Source organism: Carcharodon carcharias, chromosome 11 (genome assembly GCF_017639515.1).
Source record: "Carcharodon carcharias isolate sCarCar2 chromosome 11, sCarCar2.pri, whole genome shotgun sequence".
Classification (NCBI taxonomy): Eukaryota; Metazoa; Chordata; class Chondrichthyes; order Lamniformes; family Lamnidae; genus Carcharodon; species Carcharodon carcharias.
Genome location: NC_054477.1, coordinates 53675655 through 53694907, shown reverse-complemented (window position 1 = coordinate 53694907; position 19253 = coordinate 53675655). Strand labels below are relative to the sequence as shown.

The following is a 19253-nucleotide window of genomic DNA, read 5'->3' as shown; positions in this document are numbered from 1 at the left end:
GCTGGTAGAAATTGCTGGCTCAAAAAGCACTGTTTACAACACTCAAGGGGAAAGCTATCATTGTGGTAAAGTTATTGTTCTAGTAAACTAGAGGTCCAGCCTAATGCTCCAGAAACATGGGTTCAAATTCCTTCATTGCACCTGGTGGAATTTAAATTCAATTAATTAATAAATCTGGAATTTAAAAACTAGTCTCAGCAATGGCGATTTTGAAACAATATGATTATCGTAAAAAGTCATCTGGTTCATTTAAGCCCTTGAAGGAAGGAAGCCTGCCATTTTCTCCCAGTTTGGCCTATATTTGATTCCAGACTACAGCCATGTGATTGACTTTTAACCGCTCTCGGAAGTGGCCTTGCAAGTCAATCGGTTGTGTCAAACACTACAGAAAAATATTAGAACACAGGGCTGAATGGCCTACTCTTTCAAGTCCTAACGGCCTGCTCTGCCATTCAATAAGATCATGATTGATCTGATTGTGGTTTCAAGTCCATCTTCCTGTCTGCCCCTCAAAGCCTTGATTTCCTTGTCTATCAAAAATCAAACTCAGCTTTCTGGGGAAGGGACTAATGACCCTCAGAAAATTTTTTCCTCATCTTCATCTTAAAACGGAGACCCCTTATTTTTAAACTGTGTTCCTGGTTTTAGTCCCTCCCACAAGAGGAAACATCTACCCAGTATCCACCCTTTCAATTAACATCAGAACCATATTTGTTTCAATAAGATCACCTCTCCTTCTAAACTGCAAAAGGTATAAGCCCAACCCTGTTCAACCTTTCTTCATAAGATAAGTCCTTCATCCCAGGAATCAGCTGAATGAATATTTTCTTAACTGCTTCTAACACAATTGAACTCTTTTCAAACAAAGAGACCAAAACTATACACAGTACTCCAGATGTGGTCTCACCAAGGCCCTGTACAGCTGCAGTAAAACATCCCTACATTTACACTCTATTCCCCTTGCAATAAATGCCAACATTCCATTTGCCTTCTTGATCACTTGCTGTACTTGCATACGAACTTTTTGTGATTCATGTACCAGGGCATTCGGATTCCTCTGTACCACCAGGTTCTACAATCTAGAGGGAGGTGGTGGCAGTGGCGTAGTGGTATTGTCACTGGATTAATAATCCAGAGACCCAGGGTAATGCTCTGAGGACCCGGGAAGCACCAATGCGACTCAGCCAACTCAGTCTGTAAAGGATATAGCTGCTAGACTCGGTCTGCAGCAGGTGGAGAGAGAACCAACAAAAGGGAAAAACATCATCAACCTCGTCCTCGCTAACATGCCTGCCCCAGATGCATCTGTCCATGACAGTACTGGTAGGAGCGACCACCACACCTTTTGAAGACAAAGTCCCATCTTCACATTCGGGATACCCTCCATTGTATTATGTAGTACTACCACTGTGCTAAGTGGGATACATTTCAAACGGATCTAACAACTCCAGACTGGGCACCTATGAGGCATCATGGGCCATCAGCAGCCGCAGCAGAATTGTACTCAATGTAATTTCATGGCACGGCATATCCCACATTCTACCATTACCATCAAGCCAGGAGATCAACCCTGGTTCAATGATGAATGCAGGAGGGCATGCCAGGAGCAGCACCAGGCATAGTTAAAAATAAGGCGTCAATCTGGTGAAGTTACGACACTTGCGTGTAGCAAGTAATAGAGAGAGCTAAACGATTCCACAACCAATGAATCAGATCCAAGCTCTGCGGTCCAGTTGAGAATGGTGCTGGATAATTAAACAACCCACTGGAGCAGGAGGTGAGGCTTCACAAATATCTCTATACTCAATGATAGGGAAGCCCAGCACATCAGTGCAAAAGATGAGGCTGAAGCATTTGCTACATTCTTCAACCAGAAGTACCAAGTGGATGATCCATCTCGGCCTCCTCCGGAGGTCCCCAGCATCATGGATACCAGTCTTCAGCCAATTTGATTCACTCTGTGATATCATGAAACAGTTGAAAGAGTCCCGACAACATTCCGGCAATAGTATTGAAGACTTGTGCTCCAGAATTTACCACGCCCCTAGCCAAGCTGTTCCAGTACAGCTGCAATATTGGCATCTACCCAGCAATGTGGAAAATTGCCCAGGTACTCTGGTGCACAAAAAGCAGGACTGCCTCAAAAACCTACTCTCGATCATCAGTAAAGTAATGGAAGGGGTCATTAACAGTGCTATCAAGTGGCTTAGCAATGACTTGCTCATTGACGCTCAGTTTGGGTTCTGCCAGGGTCACTCAGCTCCTGACCTCATTACAGCCTTGGTTCAAACATGGACAAAAAGCTGAACTGCCGAGGTGAAGTGAGGGTGAATGCCCTTGACATCAAGGCAGCATTTGACTGAGTGCGGCATCAAGGAGCCCTAGCAAAACTGGAGTCAATGGGAATCAGGGTGAAAGCTCTCTCCTGGTTAGAGTCATACCTAGCACAAAGGAAGATGGCTGTGGTTGTTGGAGGTCAATCATCTTAGCTCCAGGACATTGCCCTGAGGAACTCCTGCAGTGATGTCCTAGGCCTAGCCATCTTCAGCTGCTTCATCAATGACCTTCCTTCCATCATAAGGTCAGAAGTGGGGATGTTAGCTGATGATTGCACAATGTTCAGCAGCATTCGCAATTCCTCAGATACTAAAGCAGTCCATGTCCAAATGGAGCAAGACCTGGACAATATCCAGGCTTGGGCTGACGAGTGGCAAGTAACATTCGTGCCACACAAGTTCCAGGCAATGACCATCCCCAACAAGACAGAATTCAATCATCGCCCCTTGACATTCAATAGCATTACCATCACTGAATTCCCCATTATCGACATCCTAGGGGTTACCATTGACCAGAAACTGAACTGGACCAGCCATATAAATACTGCAGCTGCAAGAGTAGGTCAGAGATTAGGAATCCTTGAGCAAGTAATTCATCTCCTGGCTCCCCAAAGCATGTCCACCATCTATAAGGCAGTTGTGTGATGAAATACTCTCCAATTGCATGGACAAGTTCATAAGTTCTCACATTTTGCTCCATCTACCAAATTTTTACTCACTCATTTAACCTATCTATATCTCTTTGTAGATTCTTCACCTCCTCCTGATAACTTACTGTCCTACCTACCTTGGTGTCATCAGCAAATTTAGCTACCATGCATTCAGTCCCTTCTTCCAAATCATTGATTGAGACTGTAAATAGTTGAGGCCTCAACACTGATGCCTGTGGCACTCCACTAAGTTACAGCTTTCCAACCCAAAAAAGACCCAATTATCCCTACTCTCTGCTTTCTGTTGTCTAATCAATCCTTTATCCATGCAACTATGTTGTCATGTTTTGTGGCAACTTATCAAAAGCCTTTTGGAAATTCAAGTATATGACATTTACAGGTTCCCCTTTATCCATCTGGCCTTTTGTTTCCTCAAAGTCAAAAATAGGGCCATAACTTCCGCAGAGTGGCAATCAGTGTCGGATTGCCATTCTGGACCCAATTACTTACCGGGGATTTCTTCAGTGCCTGACTTACCCAACCTTCCAACTCAGCCCAGGCAATATCCAGGCAGCGCATAATCTAGGCAGTGCAGCTGCCTCCGAAGCCCAGCATCACAGTCCAGCAAATTCAGATCGAAGAAGAACATGCCCACTTACTTATGGCAATAGCTGCCGTAAACCAGGTAAGTTTAAAGTTTCCACTGTAACTGACAGGCCAGGGAGAAGGTGAGCCCGTAAGGTAAGTGGATAGAATTTGAGAGCTGTGGGGGATTGGGGATCGAAGGTCGGGTGGGGGTCAGAAAATGCAGTGGGGAGTCAAACAGCAGGGGAGGGGTGGGTTCAGACAACGGCGGGGGGGGGGGGGGGGATCGGACATTGGACAGGAGGAGTTGGGTTGGTCGAACATCAGGCAGGGATTGGGGGTGGTTTGTCAATGGGGGCGGCTGAGGTGGGGGGGGGGTCAAACAGCACAGGGGCAGGGTGGAAGGGTCAGACAACAGGGGGGCTGAGGTTGGGGGGGGGTCAGACAGCAGGGGGGATGAGGTGGGGGGTCAGACAGCGGGGTGTGTGGGGTGAAGTGAGAGGGGGTCAAACAGTAGAAAAGGGACTGGATGGTGGAGGGGGGGGGGGGGTCAGACATCGGAGAGGTGGACATCGAAAGCGGGTGTGTGGGGGGGGGGGGGCGGCAGGGTGGTGGGACAGCAGAGGGTGGGTGCTGGTGGGGGGGGCGGAATTGGACAGCGGAGGGTGGGTGGGTTTGGACAGTGGAGGGTGGGGGGTGATCCATCATCGGTGGGAGGTGATCTGACATTGGTGGGACTTGGGGATGATCCAATATTGGTGGGGGTGGGGGATGGTCCAACATTGGTGGGAGGTGGGGATGGTCTGACATCAGTGGAAATGGGGGTGGGGGGGGAGTGGCTGGACATTGGTGGGGTGGGTCAAACATCAGAGTAAGTTGGGGTTCGGATATCGAGGTGGGCAGGGGGTGGTGCAGTGGGTGTCGGAGGCCAGGTTTGGTCAGGTTGGGAGGGGAGTAGGGTGGAGAGGTGGGTGACCGGTTAGGTTTGGGGGTACCCAATGGGAAGTCGGTGGTGAGGAAGAAAGGGGCGGGTCTGCATCTTTACAATAGTTACCCAGAAGTTAGAAGAGGTTTTAATTCTTCTAACTTTTTCTGAGTAACTATTTGTGTGACACAGCCAGAACCATCTGAGGTTTGCAATTCCCAGAGCAGGGCAACTGCCCAGAGGAAGTTTGCACTTCTGGGCAATTGCCAAGCAAACCCTTACCTCTGAAGTTCCGAGAGGAGTCTCCCTTCTTTCTTGAATAAAGGGGTTATTTTTGCTATTTTCCATCCACTGGGACCTTTCCAGAATCTAAGAAGTTGCCTTAGATGCCTCTACCATCTGCAGCCCCTTCTTTTTAGACCCAAGAATGCAAGCCATCAGATCCTGGGAACTTGTCGGTCTTTAGTTCTAATAATTTTTGCAGTACCTTTTCCCTGATGGTGGTAATTGTTTTAAGTTCCTCCCCTTCTTCTGCCTCTTGATTTACAGTTATTTCTGGGATGTTATTTGTGTCTTCCACTGTGAAGACAGATACAATATGCCTGTTCAAATCTTCGGCCATTTCCTCGTTTTCCATTAGCAATTCCCCAATATCATGCTCCAGAGGACTAACTCTCACTTTATTTACTTTTTCCCTATTTAAATACTTGTAAGAACTCTTACTATCTCTTTCTAATGAGCTCTCTTTCATACTTTAATTTCTCCCCCATTTAGTTTTTTTTTAGTTATTCTTTGTTGATTCTCAAATTCTGTCCGATCTTTTGACCTACCACTTCTTCGCAGGTATGTATGGTGTTTCTTTCAATTTGATGTTATTCTTAACTTCCTTTTTAGGCACAGATGATGCATCTTCCTCCTTCAGTCTTGCTCACTGGGATAAATCTTTGCTGAGAACTATTAAATATCTCCTTAAAAGTCTGGTACTGCAGCTCTACTATATTATCTTTTAGCCTTGTTTCCCATTTCACTTTAGCCAACTCTGCCTTCATAACTCATAATTACCTTCATTTAAGTATAAAACTCTAGCCTTAGGCTCACACTTTTCATCTTCAAACTAAATGGGAAATTCTATCATGTTATGATTGTCATCACCTAGCGGCTCCTTTACCAGGAGGTCATTGATTAATTCTGTCTCATCACTCATTAGAACATGATGCTCTAAGAAATTGTCCCGAATACATTCTATGAACTCATTTTCCATGCTACTTGTGCCAATCTGATTCACAGTCTGCATGTAGATGAAAATCACCTATGATTCTTGCAATAACTTTCTTATACACCCCACTTATTTCTTCCTATATACTCTGTCCGACAGTATTCTGTCCTCTGCCTTGACTACTATTAGGGGGGGCCTATAAACCACTCCCTCGTGTGACTTCTTACTTTTCCTTCTTATCTTATCTCTACCCAAACTGATTCTAAATCTTGCTCTTTCAAGCCAAGGTCATCTCTTACTGCTGAACTAATGTCAACCTTAATTAACTGAGCTATCCCACCACCCTGTTCAAGCTTCCTGTCTTTTTGAAGCGTCAATATTTAGGTCCCAGCATTGGTCATCCTGCAGCCATGTCTCTGCAATAGCTATCAGATCATACATATTTATTTCTATCTTAGCTAACAATTTATCCATTTTGTTACAAATGCTGTGCATAGATAGAGCCTTTAATTCTGCCTTTTTACCAGTTTTGCAATCTCTGGCCTTATCTACTGGTGCACTCTTAAGTTTGTGTGCCGAGTGTTCCTGCTGGACCCTGGTTATCAAAACCCAAACTGCTATCCTGCTTTATAACCTTGTCATTTCACTCAAATTTACTACATCTTCCCTTACATGATCCCTTCCGGCCTACTCTTGCTCCTAAGCCCCATTGTTCCTATGTTCCCCACTAGTTTGTTAAAAGCTCTCTCCACCGCTCTAGTTATACAACTTGCCAGAACATTGTTCAGATGAAGACTGTCCTAATGGTGCAGCTCCCACTTTCCCCTGTGCCAGTGTCCCATAAATTAAAATCCATTTCCCCCACACCAATCTTTGAGCCATGCATTCATCTTCTCTAATCTTACTTACCCTACTCCAACTTACTCATGGCTCAGGTAATAATCCAGAGATTAACCACTTTGAGGTTCTGCTTTTTAATTTATGCCCTAGCTGCTCATAATCCCCAAGCAGAACCCCTTTCCTAGTCCTATCCATATAACTGGTATCCACACAGATACCACCCCTCCCACTGCAAGTCCCTCTCCAGCCATGAGCAGATGTCCCTGGCACTGGGCAGGCAATACAACCATCTGGACTCTCACTCTCGGCTGCAGAGAACTGTGTCTATCCCCCTGACTATACTGTCCCCTACTACCACAATCTTTTTACTACCTCCACTTAAATGGCTTCCTGTACCACGGTGCCATGGTCAGTTCGCTCATCCACACTGCAGTCCCGCTCTCATCCATACAAGCTACAAGAACCTCAAACTGGTTGGACAATTGGAAAGACTAAGGCTCCTCCACTTCTACCTTCTGGATACCCACACCTGCCTCACTGGCAGTCACATCCTCCTGTCCCTGACCACGCAGCAAATCTGAAAACTGGAGCCTAAGGGGTGTGGCTGCCTCCTGGAACAAAATTCCCAGGTAACTTTCCCCCTCCCTGGTGCATTGCAATGTCTGAACTACAGACTCCAGCTCATTAATTCTTGTGCCGAAAATCTTCAAACTGCAGACACTGAACTGCAGACGTGGTTGCTGTGGGTCACACTGGCATCCATCAGCTCCTACACATGGAGCTGCAACATATCACCTGCCATCTTTAATGTGTTTTAATTAATTATAAAATTAAATGAATGCCTCTCGCCACCACCACTTACCATGCTAATTTAAACATTAGTAATACAATAAAATAAACTTTACCACTTAGAAATAAAACAGTAGACTCACCAGTTTCTTTCTTCCTTTGCACTAACATCCCTTAATTAAGTATAAAGGTAGCAACTCGAGGGTTATTTAAAAAATTTGTATTTTTCTAATTTCCAGCTATTTACAGACACTCCCTAGCAACAGTTACTTACTGGCTTTTCTGTGGTGTCACTGCTTTTTTTAAAACTCAGTCATCGCATGAAGACTCCTGAAGGTTGCAGTTTTGCCTCTCTATCGCTGACTCGCCCAACTCCCTCTAGGTAAGTGAAGGCCCCGACCCTGGGTTTCACTTTAACTTCTCTTTCACAAGTTCCCTAGCAGGTCCTCCTCTCTGCCACAGCTTCTCCAGAGTTCAAAACTTGGGTAAAAATAAAGCGCTGTGGGCTATCAGCAGTAGAACTGTATTCAAACATAATCTGTAATCTCATAGTCTGGCATATCCCTCACTCTAATATCACCATCAAGTCAGGAGACTAACCCTGGTTCAATAAGGAGTGTAAGAGAGGATGCCAGGAGCATCCTGATTGAGATGCCACCCTGATGAAAGTACGGCACATGACTAAATACATGCTAAAAGGCACGAGCAGCAAGCGACAGATCAACCCTGGGCATACTACAACCCTCGGAAGCTTCTGACCAGGCCCACTGCTGCAGTGCTGGTGAACGCAGTGCACGCCGGATACTTATGCGCATGTCCTCCAAATGTCTGACCGATTAGCACCAGGAGCTGTGAAAGTAAAATGCAGATGTGACCTGTGGTGAGCTTCAAAGGAAGTATTTCAAGGCCAATGGAAATACTTCCAGGTAAGTTGGAGTTGGCCAGTGATCGGAGGCGGGCTTTTCTTGAGGAGCCATATTAAAGAGGCAAATGTATGTGCAGCAGCAGTGAAAGCAGCACAAGGTGTACATTCAAGATTACTTATTAGATTACTGTAATTTTGCAAGTATATACAAAGTAATTTCAAAACTTCAAACTTATTTTATACTTAGGTTTTAATACTATTTATAAAAACTCAGCTCAGCTTTGTTTCCCTATTTTTCTCATTCCCTCACTGAAGATGCTGATCTTGCTTGGTTCTGGAGTCATGGGTGCCAGCAGATCAGGGTTTGAACTTGGGACCTTCAGATCTGTATTGGCATAGTAATGCACTGAATAGTTCCCTTTATCCACTAGAATAGTTATATACTATTTAAAATTTTATCTATTTAAAAATCTTGCATCTTTGTGTAGGGCGCATCAACGTTTTACATTATAAATTCCGATAGCCACATTTATAATGGAACCAGGGATGAGGAATTTCAGTTAAGTGGGGAGATGAGAAAAGCCTGGGGTTGTTCTCCTTAGAGTAGATGTGTTTAATTGAGGTGCTCAAAATTATGAAGAATATTGATTTAGGTAAATTAAGAGAAACTGTTTCTGGTGACAGAAGGGTCAGTAACCAGAGGACATAAATTTAAGGTAACTGGCAAAAGAGGGTAGCAGATTTGCAAGCTCAGCAAAAAAGCTAGATCATATCCCATGAAAGAGTAAAAAATTTGGGAGCCAAGGAACAGAGCTGAGCAGAAAAGAGGAAGTGAGAGATTATAACTCTGGGGGAAAGAGACTGACAACCACAACATAATCAGAAAATGCTGGAAAAACTCAATAGGTCTGACAGCATCTGTGGAGAGAGAAACAGAGTTAATGTTTCAAGTCTGTATGACTCTTCTTCAGACTCGAAACGTTAACTTTCTTTCTTTCTCGACAGATGCTGTAAGACCTGCAAAGTTTTTCCAGCATTTTCTGTTTTTGTTTCAGGTTTCCAGCATCTGCAGTTTTTGGCTTTTATCTTTGACCTCAACAGGATGTTGAGAGGCTAGCAGAATGGGAAGACAAGTGGCAGATGGAACCTAATACAAAGAAATACAGGGTGTTGAATTTTGGCAGAAGGGATAAGGAGAGGCGATGTAGACTTGATAGTCCGTTCTGAAGAGTTTTCAGGGACCTAAAGGTTATTGTCGATTGATCTTTGAAGGTGGCAGGAAATATTGAGAGAGTAATTAGCAAAGCATTTGGGATCTTGGGATTCATAAATAGAGGTATTGTGTACAAAAGCAGGGAAGTTATGCTGAACGTTTATAAAGCTCTCATTAGGCCACAACTAGAGTATTGCAATAATTCCTGGTAACAACACTATGGGAATGATGTGAAGGTCCTAGACAGGATGTAGAGGAAATTTACGAGAATGGCTCCAGAGATAGGGATTTTTGCGAAAAGGTTAGGTTGGAGAATTTACGGTTGTTCCCCTTGGGGCTAAGGAGATGGAGAGGAGGTTTACTAGAAGTGTACTAGATTACGGCAGGTTTAGATCAAGGTAGACAAGAAAAGAGTGATGAACACGTGGAACAGATTATTAGCTGGAAAAGATGGAATAGAAATCTCTGACAAGGCTCAAAAATGGATTAGACAAATTCTTGTCAGCTAGTAGGATTCAGGGTTATTGATTTAGAAATTAATTAAGGAAATTTTGTAGTAAATTAGTTGGCAGGTGAAATAGATCATTGCTCAACTCTTGCTTAAATTTACTACTAAATATTGTGCTATGATATTCACTGTGCACTGATCAAAATTTAGGGATAAATAAAATCAAAATTCTTTCATCACCAAAGTAGGGGAGTTAAAAAGAGTCTCAGCCATCTAAATATTCAGTGATCTCTACTTGATAATCTGCAGTTTTTTTTTTATTTAAATGATTATAGGTGCAATGAAGTCCAGTCAACTTGTATATGTCACTTCAGTAGCCCCTGGAGGACATTCAAGCAAATAATGGAAAGAGGAGGGGTCTTCTTAAACATCTCTATTCTCAGCTATGGCAAACCCCAGCATGTGAATGCAAGGGAGAAGGCTAAAGCTATTGCAAATGTCCTCAAGCAAAAGTATCAAGTGGACATCCCCACTAAACCTTCCCTCATAAATGCTAGTGTCCAATCAATTTATTTCATTCCAAGTGAAAATAAGCAGCAACTGAGGGCACTGGACACAATAAAGGTAACGTGCCCTATCAGACTCTTGAATGTAGTGCTGAAGGCTGTATTTGGTTGTGCATGACACCAAGGAAGCCTTAGCAAAACTTAGCGTTAATTGGAGTCAATGAGAAAACCTTCCAATGACTGAGCCATACTTGACACAAAGGAAGATGCTGTGCTTGTTGGAGGCCAAGCATCACAACCACAAGGCAAAGCTGTAGGAATCCCTCATGCTGCATGCTTCGCCCAACCAATTTCAGCTGCTTCACCGATAACATTTCCTCCTTTTAAGTTCAGAAATGGGATTGATCATTGACAATATTTTGCTGATCTGTTTCATTCACAGCTCTTCAAATAGTGAAGCAGTCCTTACCAACCTATAACAGGACCTGGACAACATAGACTTGGGTTGCACCACACATCTAAAAGTAAAATCAGTTCCAACCAGCTTTGTTACGTATGCCTAATATCATAGTTCATATGTTTTAGAGGTATAGCTTTTTAGTTTTAGAAATTGAATTTTAAATGCAAGTTCAGTGGGAAAAACCCTGGTAAACATTTAGAGGCTAACAGACCACACAGACTTAAGATAATTACAATTCACAAGCTAACTTTTACTTACTGGGTAAAGTCAGAGCAAAAGAGCAGGAATCATAAAACGACAGGTGGTCTTACTTAGCTAAGAACTGGAGACGGGAAATATGCAGCTATTCCAGTAAAAGATATGTTATTCATGTGTCAAGGAGAGTTCCAAAAAAAAATGAACACAAAATTAGCATAAAAATAATGAAACATCCATCAGGGAAAAGAACATGCCATCTCTATCTGACCTAGCCTATGAATGACTTCAGCCCCCACATTATTCAGATGACTCTTAATGTCCTCATGCCATACCAATATAGCTCACATACCAAGATCTTTTTTTAAATTTAATTTAATTTCACAATTTGCAATGATGGAAGTTAAACTTGTGATCCCTCAGTTTTCAGTCTGATGCAATCAAAATTTGTTTGGGTGTATGAATCTTAAATAGTTGGTAAAAATCCTCAAGCACCTGCTGGTACAAAAATATAATGGACCAATGACACCATGAAATATCTTCAATAGTTATGCCATTGTGAAGCTGACCAAGCAATACAGCTAAGTGAAACAGTGAGTGCACATCACTCCACACCCATCTGTTGTCTTTTACCTGAATACCTGTCTACACTATATGCTTTCTATATGTGGTTGGCAACAGATGCCTCTTTATTTTATCCTTGCTTCTGTGCTGTACTAGCTATCAAACTAGTTCTATATGGTTGTGAACCTTCTGCACTTTCTTCATAAATTACTAAATAAATAAGTAGTGCCAAAATAAATATTGGAGGGAAAACAATGCACAGATATGCAGTAGACTAGATTCAATATAACAGCCGTAAAATACATCAGTTACGAATCATTGTAGCAAAAGGTGCTTAGATATTCACAGTCCTTGACATCACAAAGTTGATAGCTGTTTGAGTACAGAGAACTGGTCTAATTAAATTTCAGCAAACGTTACATGTCATAAATCCCACCCAGAAGCAAAGTCTGTCAACTAATCCTAATGCACTGAAGTTACAGCAGGGGAGAGAAGGAAAACCAAACCTAAAAATGAGAAAAAATATTCAATCATTTAATTTTCAGAATTGAATATATCACAGAATAATAACCACTGTATGTTTCAATATTATTCATTTCAGAATATTTAAAACCTATTTTAAATTTACTACCACAATGTGCCATTTTGTAAAACTTTTCATTAGGATGCAAATAGTTATTGCTTTCTGTAGAATGAACAGACATACCATGATATATCATGATATCACATCCTAGCATAATTCAATTTTTAAAAGGCTGAAATTAAGGGCAACATTTTTTAAATAGAGGTATAACAGTGCATACCAATTATTGGAGGAAGTCATATGAATGCAGTAAGAACAAAAAATAATCCAAGATATATCTACAAGACTGCTGCAATCACAAAAAGAAAATAGATTAAGAAAGAAGTGATGGTAAATAGATAACTAATAGATATCGTGGGTGTTACTGAAACTTAGCTAAAGGAAGAGAATGGCCCAGCTTGACCTGTGCTTTGCACCTTAACATTATTTCATCTGATTTCCTGTTGTGAATTTATTACAAAGTTTTCAAGAAAAGCAGATTGAATTTGCTATAATGAACATAAAATGAACAGAAAAAGCAGGAACCGTGCATCCAATGGCTTACTTCATCTGCATGGATTAAGTAGCTCGAAGTCACAGAACATGTGAGTTTCCAAACCTTTCACTGTGCTGAACTTAATCATGTGGAAAACATTGTTTGAGATATGGACACACTAAGCTGCTATATTTGGGGAGATTTTAACTTACATACTTACTTTGACATTTATTTTGAATATGACATTGACAAGTAACCTAAAGAGTCCTGCATGTGTCATAGGTGTTGATGATAATGACATGCACTTCAGGCAAGGGGCTTTGCACTCACGTCAGGGGCAGGAGAAAGTGGCTATTGCACACACCTGGGCAGGGGGGGGCGGTGTTTAGAAATCACACATGCAGAAGTGAGAGTCCGCAGTCACATGTAGGCACGGTGATCTTGTGTACAGGGGATGGTGATTGTGGCAGAATGGGCTTGCGAAGGCAGGGCAGAGGTGGGGTCTGTTGCAAGGCCCAGGAATCCTGGTCAGCCTGTGTTAAAGCTGGATCAGAAAAAGAAATCCAAGGCACACAGCCTGATTAAAATCCTGTCTCCATTAAAACCAGAAGCAGTCGGTTACAAGGCGGGTTTGTTTTGGGTTTGAGATTTTTTTTATGTTTTTACTTACCACCTGACTTAAAACCATCTTTTTTGGTCCCAAAATTCCCGCAGTGTATCCCGAAGTTACCAAAAAACTTTTTCCAGTCAAAAATAATCTCTTAGCTCCCATTCATCCACATAACTATGTCTTAATATTGCAAATAAGCATGCCCAAGATCAAAAACACTCTGTTATTTCATTGAGAAATAAGTTTCCTCTATGGAAATGCTTTGGGGCCTCCCTGCACAAAGACAACAGAGCATGGAGTAAAAATGCAATCTTCATATTTTGACAGCAAAACATTTTGCTGCATCGGAGCTCAAATTTCAGACTAAGTGATTACAAGTAGATATGGGCTGAGGTAAAAAAAAAAACTACCAGCTTTTAATTTTTATATGCAATTCATACAAAATCACAATACAAGCTTAATGCAAACTTGGCACATATTCTGAATTCAATAAGAATAAAGTCCTACCGTGTTTGATACATAGGGCAGTCCATAAAATTTTTCCTGGGTTTCTTTCAGTATCTCGGTTGTTGATTTTGGTAAAGGGTACTTTCCATGGTAGATTTGATCCAGGACTGAATAGAAGATCTAATTTAAAAGAAAAGCTATTGGTGTTACTGTAGCTTATTAAAGGCTAATTAAATACACTGTATAATTGGATTATACAAGAAATGATATTAAATTTTATATGTGATCAGAACATCTGGTTTACAAGACAATATTCTTGATAACAGTATTCCTATAATATTGGAATGCAATTCAATGAGAATCATAAACAGTACAGCACAGGAGGCACCTAAGCCCATTAAGTCTGCATCAGCTTTTTCAATCCAGTTAGTCCAATTCTTTGCTTGTTTACCATATTCCTCTAATATTTGCTTTTTTCAAGTATTCAGACAATTCCCTTCTGAAGGCCACTATTAAATCCATTTTCACCCCATCAGGCAGTGCATTCAAATCTTAACCATTCATTGCGTTAACAAAAAAAAAACCTGCATAACCTCAGCTTCTTTTGTCAATCAGCTTAAATCTGTGCTTTCCAGGTATCGGCCCTCTTATTTACTCTATCTCAACTCTTCATGATTTTAAAAACCTCAATCAAATCTCCTCTTAGCCTTCTCTGATCTAAGGAGAACCATCCTAGCTTCTGCATCATCCATTTAACTGTAATCCCAAATCCCAGCACCCATTCTACTCTCTCTCTAAAGCCTTGATATCCTTCCTAAAGTGTGGTGCCCAGAAATAGACAAAATACTCCAGTTGGCACCCAACTCATGTTTTATATGGGTTTAGCATTACTGCCTGGCTTTTGAAGGCTATGACCAGAATTTTTACCTTGATGGGCGGGCAGGCCCCACCGGCTCGGCGGTGGGCGGGCAGCCGAACTCCGCCGCCGAAATGGGGTCCGCTGCCATTTTGAGTGGGCAGGCCAACTAAGTGCTGAGTCAGGGAGATTACTGACAGTATAAAAATCTTTAAAAATAATAAAATATTAAAATTATTAACATGTCCTCCTCATGTAACAATGTCACACGAGATGGGACATGCTAATAAGAAGCACATAAACTTTATTGAACTTTTAAAAAACGGACATGAAACCTCATCCCGCCACGGGCAGGGCACTTAACCAGCTTAATTATCCTGTCAATGGCCTTAATTGGCCATTGACAGGTCGGCGGGCAGACTGCTGATTTCGTTGTCTGCCCGCCTTCCTTAATATTTAAATGGACCAGGATGACGTCAGGGGTTCCTCCCGACGTCATCCCACGTCATTTTTCTGTTGGCAAGCGGGCCCCGCCCCCAAATCGCCATCGGGAAAATTCTGCCCTATGACTCTGTTTATAAAGCCCAGGATTCCTTATGTTTTGTGTGTCAACCTATCCTGCCCCCTTCAAATATGTGTGTACAAACATCCCCAGGTCTCTCTCTTCTTGCACTCTCTTTAAAATTTAATATTTAGTTTGTATTGTCCCTCCTCATTGTTCCTATTAAAATGCATCACCTCACCCTTTTCTGCATTGAGTAATGCATGCAATGTGTTGCTGATTCTAACATTACAGACAGGAACTTCAGGCAAGAGTACATGCACAATTAAATGCGATACCAGAAATTGTCCAAGATACAAAGTTTTGCCAAAAGTTAATCAAAAATGGCATTCTGCCATCTAAAGCCCAATTCAAATACGTTGAACAGTATGCAATTGCTGTATCCGCCTCATACATATGAGCTAAACTTGCCAGAAAAGGTCAGGGCTTGTCCATTTCAGCATATATACCCATTTAATGTGTCTGCAAGCCTGTAGTGGCTCTCAAACAATTTCTCTGGCGCTAAAAATGATTTTTATCACTGTGAAGTCTCATTCCTTCAGCTTTTAATTATTGGGCTTATTAACTTTTTCCTTTCTCTTATTATTTTCTTAGCCAGTCGATCTCTCCCTCTCTTTATTTTGCGTTCTGTACTAGATTTGACATTAAATTTGATACTCTGACAATTGCCAAATCAAACTGGCACAACGTATTGTGCTCATTAACATTTTTTGAATCTGAATAGATAAGGAGATACACCATGTTCACGCAGGTCCCAGGTGATCCGCCAAGGGTGCTGCGCCTTTTCCCTCCCTAATTTACGGTAAGTTCCAGTGCAAAAAGTGTAAGTGTAATGCATGACGCCACAGAGGGCAAAATCTAGCCCAGCATGTTGTATGAGAACAGCACAAATGTGATTAAGAATGGTCACATGCTCATCTCAAGTCCCATTTTCTTTACAAGGCAATAGTGCAGGGTAGCTATATGGGTAATGATAGCCAGAGTGTGATGGGAAGGCACAGAGCTTACAAACATAACAGTGCTCACAGAAATAAGAGCAGAGTAGGGAAAATAGTAAAAAGACAAAATTAAAGGCTCATTATCTGAATACAAACAGCATTCGTAACAAGACAGATAAATTGATGATACAATTAGAAATAAATGGGTATAATATGATAGCTGTTACAGAGATGTGGTTGCAGGTGAGCAAGGCTAGGAACTGAATATTCATCAGTACTTGACGTTTTGGAAAGATAGGAAGAACAAGAAAGGAGGTGGGGTAGCTCCATAAATAAAGGATTAGATCAGCAGAGTAGTAAGAAATGATCTTAGCTTGGAAGATCAAGATGTAGAATTGGTTTGGGGTAGAGATAAGAAATAGCAAGGGAAAGAAATCACTGATGGGAGTCGTTTATTGCCCTCCTGACAGTAGCCTCACTTTATGACAGAGTATGAATCAAGAAATAATGGGGACTTGTAAGAAAGACACTGCAATAACCTTGGGCAACTTTAATCTTCAGATAGATTGGATAAATCAAAGTGGCAAAGGTAGCCTTGAGAATGAGATCACAGAGTGTATTTGGGGCAGTTTCTTAGAACAATGCATTCTGGAACCAACTGAGGAAAAGGCTATTTTAGACTTGGTAATGAGACAAAATTAATTACTAACCTCATAGTAAAGACTGCTCTAGATAGGGGTGATCAATACATGGTAGAATTTCGCATTTAGTTTCAGGGTGAGCAACTTGGGTCTGAAACTAGGATCTTAAACTTAAATGAAGGAAATGTAAAGGTATGAAAATACATTGTGCTGACAAAAGGTCCAGCCTTGAAACATTAAATCTGTTTTTCTCTCCACAGATGCTGTCTGACCTGAGAACTTCCAGTGTCTTGTGTTTTACAAAATATATGAAATAAAAAGAGTTGGCTAAAGGGGACAGGGAAAATAGACTAAAAGATAATGGTGGATAAGCAGTGACAGAAGATATTTCGTAACTCTCAAAGATACATCCCAATGATAAAGAAAAACTCTACAAGAAAGATAAAACATCTCTGGCTAAGTAAGGACATCAAGGATAGTATAAAATTGAACCAAAATACAATACATGCGAAGGTTAGTGGTAGGTCAGGAGATTGTGAAAATTTCGAAACCAGCAAAGGATGACTAAAAGGAGAAACTAGATCATGAGAGTAAACTAGCAAGAAATATAAAAATAGACAGTAAGAACTTCTTCATATATATATATATATATATATATATATATAAAAAGGAAGATAGTAACTGAAGCAAACATTAGTCTCTTAGAGGATAAGACTGGGGAATTAATAATGGAAAATAAAAGATTGGCAGAGACTTTGAATAAATATTTTATATCAATTTTACAGTAGAAGACACAAAGCAATGTAATAATGTTAGAAAATCAGTGGGAAAGAGGGAGGAAGGAACGTAAAACAGTTATTACTAGAGGAAGTAGTACTAGTACAGGACTAGTACTAGTACTACATCCTCCAGCCTTAAGAAATGGCTGCAAAGATTAGTGAAAGTATTAGATATAATGTTTCAAAATTCCTTTGATTCTGTTAAGGTCTCAGCGGATTGGGAAAATGCAAACGTAATGTGCCGATTCAACAAAGGAAGGCGACAGAAAGCCAGAAACAATCGGCCAGTTAGCCGGACATCTGTCATTGGGAAAAAGCTAGAATTCATTACTAAGGAAGTAGTAGTAGGACATTTAGGAAATCACAGGGAGAATTTTCCCCACGTCAGGTGGCCGGGCGGGAGCAGGGCTGATCGCCACATGCGATTGGCTCTGCAATGCCATTTTACGTGGATGGGCCAATTTAGGCCTGTCCAGTGTGACGCTCAGCGCTACCTGTGTGGGCAGGAGAAGAGGGAGAGTCGGAGCCTACGCTCTTTCGTGCATATGCGCGAAAGAGCACAGAAATCTCCCTGAGGCACGGAGCTGCTTCAGGGAGATTAGGTACATATTGAAATTTTTGAATAAAGGAATGTAAAAATTATTTGCACATGTCCTCTCATGTGACATTGTCACATGAGCTGGGACATGTTTATGGATCGTGCAAATTTAAAACATTTATTTAATAAAACCTTCAGGAAACCTCATCCTGCCTGTGGATGAGGTTTCCTGAAAAGCGCAAAGGCCACTTGGGCTCTTTGCCTGCCTGCCAATCTTAAGGTTGGATGGGCAGCATTGATAATATTTTAATTGGTGTTTTAATGACCTAAACAGGCCTTTAGCTGTTCGGCGGATGCGCAGCTGCCTCTGACGCGTGCCCACCAAATGAAAGATTTAAATGACGCACAATGACGTCGGGGACCCACGCCCGACATCACCACGTATCACTTTATGTGTCAGTGTGTCAGGCCTGTCCCCGCACGCCAACGTCAAAATTCTGGCTCATATTACAATGAAGCAGAATCAACGTGGTTTGATGAAAGGGGAATTGTGTTTGACAAATTTGAATTTTTTGAAGAGTTTTTTGGTATTTGTTCATGGGACATGGGCATCAATGTATAGGCCAGCATTTATTGCCCATCCCTAATTGCCTTTGAGGAGGTAGTGGTGTGCTGCCTTTTTGAACCACTGCAGTCCATTTGTTATAGGAACACCCAGTGCTGTTAGGGAGTTCCAGGATTTTGATACAGCAGCAGCAAAGGATGTAACAAGGAGGGTACATAAAGGGGAGCCAGTAGATGTAGTGTATTTGGATTTCCAAAAGGCATTTAGATAAGGTGCCACATAAATAAAATATAAAAGCATGATAAAAGCTTCTGGCACTGAGAGTGATATATCAGCATGGATAGAGGATTGGCTAACTCACAGGAAACAGTTGGGATAAATGGGTCATTTTCAGTTTGGCGAACTGTAACTAGTGGGGTGTCATAGGGATCAGTGCTGTGATCTCAGCCATTTACATCAGTATTCATGACTTGGATGAGGGGGCCAAGTATATTGTACCAGATTTTCTGATGATACACAGATAGGTAAAAAAGCAAATTGTAAGCAGAAGGCGAAGGACTGGATTTTCAACTGCCGAGTGTCTCTGGATCTTGATACTTCGGGACAAACTCATATTTTCAAAGTGAGAACAGTGGTGGGGGGATTGGAGTTAGGGGGAAGGAAATAA

At 41.6% G+C, this 19253-nt stretch overlaps 1 protein-coding gene across 4 annotated transcripts in view; it reads right to left on the bottom strand.

The window, feature by feature from the left end:
• The window catches only part of mipepa (mitochondrial intermediate peptidase a), a 234065-nt gene that overhangs the window by 41781 nt on the left and 173031 nt on the right, over positions 1-19253 (bottom strand). For all 4 annotated transcript variants that reach the window (XM_041200012.1, XM_041200015.1, XM_041200016.1 and 1 more), the window contains exon 16: positions 13768-13887. In XM_041200012.1, the coding sequence (XP_041055946.1) occupies positions 13768-13887 (120 nt within the window). The remainder of the gene's footprint in view (positions 1-13767; positions 13888-19253) is intronic.